The sequence below is a fragment of the Magallana gigas genome, chromosome 3 (genome assembly GCF_963853765.1).
Source record: "Magallana gigas chromosome 3, xbMagGiga1.1, whole genome shotgun sequence".
NCBI classification, from domain to species: domain Eukaryota; kingdom Metazoa; phylum Mollusca; class Bivalvia; order Ostreida; family Ostreidae; genus Magallana; species Magallana gigas.
Window position 1 is genome coordinate 41,709,370 of NC_088855.1, and position 11,936 is coordinate 41,721,305.

Sequence of the window (11,936 nt, forward strand, 5' to 3'; positions counted from 1 at the left end):
AGATAGACGAAAGCATTTTGCGCACTTGCATTTGCAATAATAACGATTTGAAGATATTTCGACGTGAATTATAAGATAGACCTTTTTTGCAAAGTGTTTGCTTTGATATGTCTGATAAAAAGGAGAAATGAATTACCATGGCAAAAACTTGTTATTTTTTGTGAGGTAGTTTATGCGCATTTGTTAATTAACAGACAGTGCAGCCTTCTCTCTTCTTAATGATGATTATTTTTGAAGAACATATTGTACAAACACATGAGCATTTTATAAAGTAAACGGGTGCGTTTGGTATACACAACATGTATTTCATATTTTCGATTAATTTCTCAATTCCTGTAGAGGGTTTGTTAGTATATTTAAATATATGTCGTGTCTTTTGGGTTCCTTGTTTTCATACATAAAATATTTGATATACAATACTTTAAAAAAAAGTTGACCACATGAAAATTACAGCATTCCGAATTATTTCCCTATTAAAATATTTAAAGAGAATGACGTTTGCGTGGTGGAACTAATTTAAGATAAATGCATTTTTATAAAAGAATCACACTTTTATTATTTAAGGTAGACGCGATCTACAATAAAAAAAAAAGTTGCCAACTACCAAGGTGCTATTTTACCCAAATCAACCAAAAACCGTTCAATGTCGCATAAAATATTAACAGCTTTCCAAATGACATCATTTATAAAGCAGTTTCGATACGCATTAGTTAGAACACCTGTCTATTTGATAGTTTGAAACAAAGGAGATGGTGGTCGAATGGCAAACACAAAGGCTTTCAAGAAACTGACGAGTGCATGAGATCATCGAATAGGATCAATCGATACATTCCTTTTAGCCAATCCGGAACAAGATTAGAAAAGCGAGGGCGTATTCAATATGTTTGTAATGATACCCCTCACTCGCTTTGTAATTGTAGGTACCGGAGTTGTAACTATCTCTGATTGCTACGGCCGTTGGGCAGAGGGTGACAAATTGAAGACCGACGAGGTTTATCGATGAATTAATGCCGAACTTCATTCATCGAGTAAAACATGATGCACGCCGTAATTAGATGGACGCTCAGCGATGTGTGTTACCTGGATTTTGACGTTAACCGGTGATGGATCTATATCTCTATCGATTAAAAACTATCGGTATTTCTTCATCAATGACTAAGACACAAACTTTTACAAACGACGCATCTGTGTGTTCTCTCTTCTTTTTTTTTTCTTAATGAAAAACATGTTAGTATTCCTCGTCACCGGCTTAAGATGAATTAGCACTGAGGGATCTGCCTTAAGTTACTTTCTCCAGACCGGAGTATCTTTTATTGCACCCTTGTGCTTTGAATGAAATGCATTATTAATGCTTGCAACGTCTGTGTAAGAGGATGGACGAACAATATTCCAGTGATTCGGACGAGGGGGACGGCTTCTACTCCTCCCAAAACAAGGACACTTGCTACCGGTGCCAAAAGCGCGTGTACCCCGTGGAGAGGGTGGACGTCGGGGTCTTATTTCACCGGCGCTGCTTCCGTTGCAGGGTGTGCGGACTCCAGCTAACGTTGCGGACATTCAGGTGGCAACAAGATGGCCAACCATCGGACGTGTATTGCCATGGTCACTTGCCCAAAATCGTGGGCCTTATTAATAAGGACGCTATGGGAATCCAGTCCGCTCTCAATGCACCCAAACTGGGTGTTCATTTGAACGAACAGGTATGCAGATTTCTTATTCTACAGTCGTTTTATTATGTTCTGGGAACCAATTTTATCATTGAGTATACATATAGAGAGATTAATTTCAAACGTGGTCCAGAGTGGAGAGAGAATTCATTTTAAAGATTTATCTTAACAAGAAAGGCTGCAATAATGTTGTTCTAGATAAAATGTTCTTTTCATCTCTTTTTTCCCCTCTCTGCTTTAAATATGAAACACGTGTACTGTTATCATGCTGAGAAAGATGTTATATTTTTTGAATAAACAATTAAAGTAATCGACGTATGCAAATGCCTCTGCGGATAGCAGGCTCTCAGAAAGAAAAACAATATCGGAGTCTAAATTTCTGCAACTGTTCGACAACTGTGTTACATCATGCGTTTGTTTTTTCATTACAACTTTATTATAAACGCATCAGTGTGCCCAAGCGTCGTGATTTGTAGAAACAGACGCGAAGCAATCAACACGCGCAAAAAATTCGAAAGTTGTGCCTTCTGCAATCAGATTTACTGTCAATTCTGTAGATTTCCATGGCGTTTCCGGAAATAACAATTGGCGGAAACACCATGCAAGCTATATTGAATGAATGTTTTAAAACTGCACCACACGTCAGTTTCATAAAAAAGATTTATTACAATCACATGAAAAAATATAAACCCCTTGTACCGTATACTATTGATGTATGGCTATATCTGGAGTCTCGTCAATATTCTAGGAAAAATTTGAATATTTTAATATCATACAGAACCAACGCACGGTTTTTAATCTCATCTTTGTCCTTTGTATGGTTTGAATAGTTGTTATGAATTATGAAATTTCCGATTTTACTCAATTCTATGAGAACAAATCTACTCGGTTTCAATCCCGGAAAGCCTGTTCTGTTCACCAGCATTTACTCTTTGGTTATATTCGATGTTTTAATGACATTCACATGTTGAGTAAATATATGGCTCATCAATTTTTTGATTGTATCCACATCGGTCATATCAATCCGTTACAGACTCTTTCAATGGACACGTGAGATGCATCTGTCAATAAACTACTCTGATAACGGTTATCTTTTGCATTTGTCATGATCACGACAAAAAAATAATATCAGATGTTCTGCGACGAGTCCGACCATTGACCGTCGATGTGATGTCCCTCGGCCTTCGACCTCGGGTCATTGAGTCACCACCGAACCCGACTCCTAATGTAGCATGCGACAAGGTGTACACGTTAATTATCATTAGTACGAGATGGCCTTACGGAGTGTTATTGGATTCAGCAATGATCCGCACATGAGTCACTTCTAATAAACAAGTGCACGAGATCAATATACGTAAGAAAGCCATCCAAAACGCCGGCCGTTGACTCTTTGAAATTATATACATTTAGTTTTTTTTAATCTTTGTCACATAGAGTTCTTTTCTCTTTATCATTTGATGTCGATGGGTCACCAAAACCGTGGACTCATTACTACACTGCTGTTGACAGACAATAATTATATTTGGATTAATCTATATTGGATTTCACGGTTATTACATGATGGGCCCAGCTGGGCTCTGAACATAAATAATGTGATGTATCGAGTTTTATAACCACAGTTTCATTGCATTTGAATCGAGTAGAATTTGTAACTTGATAGAATATTTTGTTAAGAGTTGCTATAATAGTTATATTAGAAAATTAGTTCATTTACGGATGGGCATGAATATCGGAAAGCAATATATACGTCTGCGTATGAAAGCTAATTAATTTTACTCAGTGCTATTAATTTGATTATAGAAATTTCAAGGTCTACTCAAGGGACTATCATCCAGTTTTGTTTGCGAAATCTGGTCCTTTTACACTCTTTCCGCCACCCATAAAAAAAAACCGGAACCAGTGAAATTTCATCCTTAACTATGATAAAATGTATTTAATTCACTACATTTGTACAAAGCAGAGATTTCATTTTATCACAGATCAGGGGAGGCGCCTTCAATCCAGGGTGGCAGTATGACGCAAACGCTCTCGAGTTTTCTCATCAACGAGAGTTGAACCATCAGAGGAAGCAAAGAACTTCATTCGGAACCTATCAAGTATGTTCCCTTTGTCTCCAAAGAGACTACAAGATATTACGTGGCCGATTACACAAACTCGATTTCATCAAAATAGCTGTTCCTTCGTTGATGAAAAGGGTCTTGGCAGATTTTCTCGTTTGATATCACCTAATAATCGCTCCCAAGATTACCATTTTGCTATTGCCTGCAATTCCTATTCATTAAAAGTCTTGGAGCAAAGACAAGTCTTTTTTGCAAGACTTTTATCTGGGACAATACGTCAGATCTTTAGAAGATAATACAGATGATGTTGTAATTACATTGTTTCAATGATGAGCAAAAACGGGAGTAGAAAGCCTAGTGCATCACCTCTATTTCAAGATTATGGAAAATAAAATGCAATTATCAAATTTTCAGGGGAAAAAATCTTAATTTCTTTATATCTAGGTTTAAAGTTTTCTTAATTTTCGAGGTTCAGTAAATACAAAAGTTGTCGTGTTGTAAATTTTATATTTAATACAACCTAAATTTACGAAAGATTTTACGTGCATGCACGTCTTCTGGGCTTTTTCACTTCAACATTCCTTTAAAATCTTAAATAGTTTAAGTATATTCAATTGACATTTTATATCAAATTACATAATGTTAAGGGCAAAGGTAAAAGTATGGTAGATTTAAGGTCATTTATCACTTAAAAGTCAAATTGATATTATAATTCAATACATTTTTATGAAGTTGAACCTAAATAAACATACTAAATTGTAAATTTGCTTTTATGAGATTATCACACTTGCATTCCCTCTATAGGACTTCGAAAGTCTTGGCGTTTTTGACGCACAGACGGAGTTAGAAAGGCGACAGCAAGAGGAAGAGGACAAACTATACAGCCAGTTAACACTGGAAAGACGGAAACGGATCAACACTTTGGAAACCGAAATTAAACAGGAAAAAGACAAATCAGTCAAAGAGCTTATCACAAATATTGAGAAGAAAATTGAGAAAACGAACAAAGCTGGTCTTGAAAAGGAATCCCAAAAAATTGAAGAGATTTACAAGAGAAAACGAGAAGAGAAGTTAAAACATTTACTCGAAAAATTGAGCGAAGAGGAGAAAATTCGTGTTAGTCAACTCATTGAGAAGCACAGCCAAGAAATGTTGTTTCTCATCGCTGAAAAACTCTGTTTGAGCGAGGTAATCGACGCATTTTTGGCAAATTATTTCATAATTATCAGCAGCTTTTAAAATGAATTTCAATTTAAAAAAATAACCAGTTTGGTAACTATTGTCACGTTATGATTGACAGGTGTCATCCTCTGACTCGGACTGCAGCTCCTCTCCCTCCATCAATATGTGTCGACCTCCTCCGGTCGCTCCGCCGGAGTTCAGAAGATCCGCCTTATTTAAGAGTACGGGAGAACTTGATCACATCGACGAAAAAGTCTTAAATGTAGGTTATTGATACGATTTGGAAACTTAATTTTGATTTAATGTCTACACGTACACTCATTGTAAATTTCCGAAGAATAGGCCTCGACCCCCCCCCCAGGAAAACGAAGTTATCCCTCGGACGCCCTCCCCTGGAAAAATGTTTTCTATGCTGTAATTTTCTAATACTGTAATCATTTTCTTTCAAGATTGCTAAAACAGATTATTCTTCCTTTACGGATCTTGTGAAAAACCTAATGCAAGACTGTACTAGCGATCTGGAGAAAGCCAGGTTTGTAACTTTCAGTACCTTAAGGAAATTCTTACGAGATGTAAAAGAAATTCTCACGAGATGCATTACATACAATTCAACAGTTGCCACTTCCAGAATAAATACATAAACCTACCAAAAAGTCATTAATAATTTTTACATAATAGCAACTGATGACATAAATGTATCAACCAACAATACAAGAAATACCCCGTGTCAGCAAGATACACAAATGGTATATCTCAATGTACATCTCTTTCATTGCTCTATTTTCAGGGCAATCTTCCGGTGGATTTGTCTGAAAGACCTGAATAAGATTGAGATTGATGAGACAGTGAGCTCCGAATCACCGCTCGGTATTCTCCGGGGAATCAAGCAAGGAACGGAGAGTTATCACGACCTCTTCAAACGGCTGTGCAGGTAGGCTTGCACTTTCCATGATGGTTAAGTGTGTGACGTCATTACTGATAGTTCCGTACAACTGTATTGAAAATACGTAATTATTATTACTGATTAAGCACAGAATTATTGTTTCGACATATGAGTTAATATTATTGCATTAGTAGCAGATCAATGTTTAATTTACTGCATGTTAAGAAGGTTTTGATCTTTAACTACTTACACTTCAAAATATACATAATCACAAAAATACTTATCTTATCACTGGGCTATCTCTACTTCTACTATTTTTTTTTTAAATACTAACTTATTAACTTAGACAAATGTTGGAAGGAAGATTAATTAATGACATTTTCCGAAGGTCAAGTTGATTGGGCGAAAATGGGGGGTATACATTAATTTTCTTGAGGTTTTAGGAACAAAATTAGCAAGTTAACTTTTACTAGTATATATACATGTATATTTTTTGACTTTTCAAGAGCAAAAGATCTAAATCTAAAATTCTAAAGAAAAAAAAACATCTACTCATCAAATTACAAACATATGTTAAGATATTTCAAAATCTGAAATAATCTTTATCTTTCATTTTGGTATCCTTTCCCTACAAAATGTCCTTTTTTATCATTACATCAATTAAAATGACAACTTTAATGTGTTTCTCACAAAATACATGATTTAAAAAAATATTCAATAATTGTAAGAGAATTTTTTTTTAATCATTTTAATTAACCAAAAATGGTGAGTAAGGACCCACCTGTTAAAAAAAGACACGGAAGTTCGTTGCAATTATAATGAAAATTTCACCAAAATGAACGATGCTATGAGCGGAACTGTAAATAATGTTTTAAAAAAAACCCATTATTCTCGTTTAGGCGTAAACCCTGACGTTACTTGTCTCTCATTATCAATCGCTTTGGGTTGGGAAGATCGGGCGTGAAATACAATAAATACCGAACACTCTAAACTTTTCGCGGTCGATTTACAGATGGAAAACTTTAACATGTGATTTTAGGATGGCATTATTAACACAACACGATGATAGTGAAAATCATTATGTGATGCTTGCTAAGTTAGACAATGTAAGGAATGTTTCAAACATATTAAAAGCCATTCATTTCAAAGAAACAGCTACGCTTTTTGCAAGTTCTCTTGGAATTAAGGTGACAGTGGAGGATTCTAAGTGTGTTCAGGCCAATGCTTTCATTCAAGAGGGAGTTTTTCATTACTTTAATGTGAAAGATGAACAGATTACATTCAAAATAAACTTAACTGTCTTTTTGGAATGTCTGACAATATTTGGGAGCACATCAATGCCTGGGATTTCCACCAGCCTCAAGATGTGCTATGCTGGTTATGGCTGCCCACTAGTGTTAGTACTTGAAGAAGAAGGCGTGCTTACAGATTGTACTATAAAGACCCTTGAACCAGATGAAGTTTTGGACTTCAACTTTTGCAGTTCAAATGTTATCAACAAAGTAATCATGAAGTCAGAGTGTCTGAAAGAAGCCTTCAGTGAACTCGACATGACTAGTGATGTTCTTCAAATTTTGATGTCACCAGATCCTCCATACTTCAGACTTTCAACATTTGGCAATGCTGGCAGTACCCACTCTGATTTTCCTAAAGACTCTGACATGATAGAGTCCTTTACGTGTACCCAAACAAAGACAAACAGGTACAAGATCTCGCTGCTAAAGCCATCAGTGAAAGCCCTTGGGTTATCCACAAGGGTCTCGATCCGAACAGATAATCGTGGATTCCTATCTCTACAGTACATGATTAAGAATGAAGATGGACAAGTATGTTTTGTAGAATACTATTGTGCACCAGATGAAGATGAAGATGATGAGGAGAGCTAATGAGTTCTTATTTTTTATTGTTAAATGTTAATTATATTTTAAAGAAACAGATTTCTTTGGAAAAAGTTGAATAAAACAAAGTTGCTTTGAGGCTACATTTTTCCAAAGAGTATGATTTCAGTGACGCCAGGCAACAAGGATCTGGCGACAAAATCAATAGATATCTTGTCACTTGATAGCCCCACTATCATTAGGGTCCTCTCGGTAGCGTTGGTCAAAGATTAAAAACAAATACGTCAACTTTAATAAGGCTTTTATACCAGAAGTACTAGGCAAATCCTGACTGTGCAATGGCAGATCGTCAAGAGCTGTTTCCGGCAATTTGATCCAACTTTGCTCTTTGTATTCTGGTGTATTGATTTAGAGCCGCTGATAATTTGGAATTAATGGCTTATTAAAATAACTCTGTCGGGGTTTGCTTGACATATTAGTCACCTGTTTCATTTACTTTGAACTCTTTGTATTCATACTCAAGCAGGAAAAATGAAAAGTTATTTTTAATAGCAGTTCTTAATTCATTTTGTTCAATTGTTCACTTTGCCTTTTCCATGCTGACTAAATGAAATATTTCTGATTGACTTTATCAGACTTCTGAGCTGTATGTTTTTATAAAATAAAAAGTTTTAATGGAAAACCAAATTTATCTTGTTTTTTTTAGATACACAACAATTTTAGATACTTTTTCAATTTTTAAAGGAGTGCAAAAGTTATTAATATTTCAAGATTCACATAATAAAGGTAATGTACAAAGGTAATATTATCTTTGAAAGAGACCTAGACATAATTTAAGATCAAAATTGCATTTTTAACCGGGTTCTCTAACGGAAAAATCTGGTTATTGAAATGGTGAAAATGGTGGGCGGTTGTTAAAAGGGTACCCACATTGTACGGATAACTCCTCCTACAGTTTTCAAGATAGGAAGTTGTTCTTTTGCAGATGAATTGTTCACATATCAGAGGTGTGCTTATTGCTAGGACTTTGATTTCTGATAATTTATGAAAAAAATACCAGCTTTTGAACTTACTCATTTTTATGCAAAATATTGCATATAGGGTACCCTCATTGTACAGATAACTCCTCCTACAGTTTTCAAGATAAGACAATGTTCTTTTGCAGATCAATTGTAAATATATCAGAGGTGTGCATATTGCTAGGATTTTGATTTCTGATAATTTATGAAAAAAAATACCAGCTTTTGAACCAACTCATTTTTTGGCAAAATATTGCATATAGGGTACCCCATTTCACTGGATACGGTAGGTAGTGTTTATCAATTCAGGGTTGACATGGATTATGGATACAGTTCACATAAAAGAAAACCCGGTTTGCTGTTGCATTGACAGCTTTTCACTTGTTTAATTTTTGGAATGATTGACCAAAATTTGAATGTTAGAAGAGAGAGATATAGAAGTATGAATTCATTGTAATGTAAACAAAGCTTGAGTTTTACCGGTAAAGGTCTTCTTTGGAAAACAAGATAGGCTGATTCTTTGTGTTCATAAATGATAACAACAGAAGAAAGCAACATTAATATGCAGGTCTATACAACAAATTATAAACAATAACAAAACACAAGCGGGTTTTTTTTTTACTATATAAACAAAGCATTTCAAACTCTTGTGACATAGTATTTGACGAAGCATTAAATAAAACACCAATATTGACCATTCAAAACATTAATAATGGAAAAATAAAATTTAAAAATTATGATGTGTGTTTTTTTCTCCTCAAATTATTAGTTTTTTCTTACCAGAATCTCGACAATATAGTATATCCCCTTCTTAAAAATACAATTCCAGCTAATTTTCATTATTTTTTTTTTTTGGCAGCTTTAGATACATATTTCAAGTATAACTAGTATTAAAGATATATATTTGTAAAACGTCAAGCAGTATGTGAGAAACACATTACGGTTGTCGTTTTTATTTATAAACTAACAAAAAAGATATTTTGTAGGGGAAGAATACGAAAAAAGAAAATAAAATAACTACCAAATTTTAAGTGCCTTTACCTAATTTTGTAATTTGATGGTTAAGTGGCTTATTTTTTTCTTTAGAATTTTAAATATTTATGTTTTACAGTTGGATCGAAGCTAAGTAAAAATATACAAGGTTTAACATACTTATTTTGAATCTACAACTTTTAGAACATGTATACCTCCCATCTCGTTCGATCAAGATGACCTTGGAAAATGATGTCTCCCAAATCTTCATAAGTCAAGGGTTTCTGATCCGCTCCATGCAGTACTTAAATATAGTAGGCTAGCCGAGCGGATAAGAAACCTTTGACTTGGCAAGATGGGGAAAACGTCACTAAATAAGTTTTCTTCTAACATTTTCCAAGTAAATTAGTTTGTATGTTTTGAAAAATACCAGTATTATAAGTTTTTTTTAATGAGATAGCACTGTAATAAGCTTCGTATTTTTGTAAAAGCTGTGAAAAGTACATATATATATATATATATATATATATATATATATATATATATATATATATATATATATATATATATATATATATATATATATATATATATATATATATATATATATATATATACACACACACACTACAGTGCCTGTACAAATACGATATTTTGACGAGTATAGTTATTGTCGGTAAAGACCAAAATGCTTTGAACCAGCAGAGAGTAATCCATTGGTCGACCATTAATGAAATATTAGTGTCTTACTCTTAAGATATATGCAATAAGACTGCGCTTTATCAGTAATAATAATTACATATCTTTAACGCAGTGTATTCAGAAATTTTGGTGTTTTTATTTACAGTTATGCCGGACTATACTGTGAAATTATAAAAGGATTCTCAAAAGGTGCCGGCTACAAGCCTGGTATGAAATTTGACGGACCGCGATTCCGGAATTCTTGGACCGCCGTCTTTTTGGAGGGGTCCTGGTGTTTCATCAACTGCAACTGGGGGGCGAGACACATCAAGTGTACCAAGAACACCACATTCTACTACCGCTCGGACGAGTTCTACTTTGTCACCGACCCAGAAGACCACATTCACCAACACTTTCCGGATAATCCGAAATGGCAGCTTCTTGAATGCCCCGTCACTATTGCAGAATTTATTAATTTGCCTGTAGTAAAGTCTCCGTTTTTCAACCATGGAATCAAGTTTGCGAATCACTATGATTGTACGCAGTATACAAACAAAGGACTGGTCGCCATGCAGTTTAATATTCCAAACTTACTCGGGTTTGGCTATACCTTTGAGGCTAAGGATGCGAGTGTTACTGCCAATAAGCTGGAAGGAAGGGCAATGATTCGGATTATTGGACATAAGGCGATATTCACTGTAGCGCCTCCTAAAGCCGGCAAATATTACTTTACAATTTACGTAAAGGAAGATTGGACCTCTGAATCTTTGCAGTGCGCTTGTGCATTTCGAGTGAAGTGTCGAGAGAGAAGGGAACATATCAAGAGTCCCTTCCCGATGGTGCCGTTCTTTGGCCCTACTCCTCTGATGGCCAAACTAGACATTGCACCACTTACTCACATTGACCCTTTAGTTGTTTACAGCTACGACGATGTCTTTCTGCGATTTCAGATTCCATCAAATATTGCCTTATCGTATACCTACCAATATCACGGACCCTTTCAATGCAGTATTACAGACTTCCAAAGATACACGTTCTTATCCAAACGTGATCACGAATCTGTCACGTTCCAGATCCGATGTCCGATCATGGGAAAATATGTGGTGTCGGTGTTTGGTTCTGGAAGTGCATCAACCGATGTACCGGAGATCCTGTTCCGGTACCTTATCGACTGCAAGCAACCCGCGAAAGACAAACGTCCTCTTCCGCGCGCCTGCCATCGTTGGCAGGGAAACACTTTGATTGAACCCATCGTCGGGGACGTTCCTCTGGGAATAAGGGTGAACTTCAGGCTCTGTGCTCCCAAGGCACTTGATGTTGCTTTATTAGCGGGGAGCATTTGGCATCATTTTCGAGAACTCCCTGATAACATGTGGATGGCTAATATCTTCACTGGAAATGAAGAATGCAAAGCAAAAATATACGCCAAATATTCTCATGAAAAGTGTAGATTCTCACCACTTGTTGAATTTCACATAAAATGACTTTTGTTTTAAATCTTTTGATGAGACAATCATAACTGGTATTTTTACACTGCAAAGTACAATGCTATTTCGTTTTAGACGATGGCAGCTTCGTTTTTATTTTTGAAATAAATTTTCTACATTGATTGAAATTTGAGTTGAAGATTCAAG

At 35.4% G+C, this 11,936-nt stretch overlaps 2 protein-coding genes across 2 annotated transcripts; both read left to right on the forward strand.

Moving 5' to 3' along the window:
- Positions 1 to 949: 949 nt before the first annotated feature.
- Positions 950 to 11,917, forward strand: LOC109621073 (hillarin). Its single transcript, XM_020074833.3, has 7 exons — positions 950 to 1,700; positions 3,647 to 3,763; positions 4,532 to 4,915; positions 5,028 to 5,171; positions 5,359 to 5,441; positions 5,697 to 5,840; positions 10,469 to 11,917. The coding sequence occupies exons 1-7, from the start codon at positions 1,374 to 1,376 to the stop codon at positions 11,784 to 11,786; spliced, it is 2,517 nt and encodes an 838-aa protein (XP_019930392.2). The 5' UTR covers positions 950 to 1,373; the 3' UTR covers positions 11,787 to 11,917.
- On the forward strand, positions 6,744 to 7,769 carry LOC105347000 (cell cycle checkpoint protein RAD1-like). Its single transcript, XM_011455847.4, has one exon. The coding sequence runs from the start codon at positions 6,833 to 6,835 to the stop codon at positions 7,676 to 7,678; it is 846 nt and encodes a 281-aa protein (XP_011454149.1). The 5' UTR covers positions 6,744 to 6,832; the 3' UTR covers positions 7,679 to 7,769.
- Positions 11,918 to 11,936: the final 19 nt, after the last annotated feature.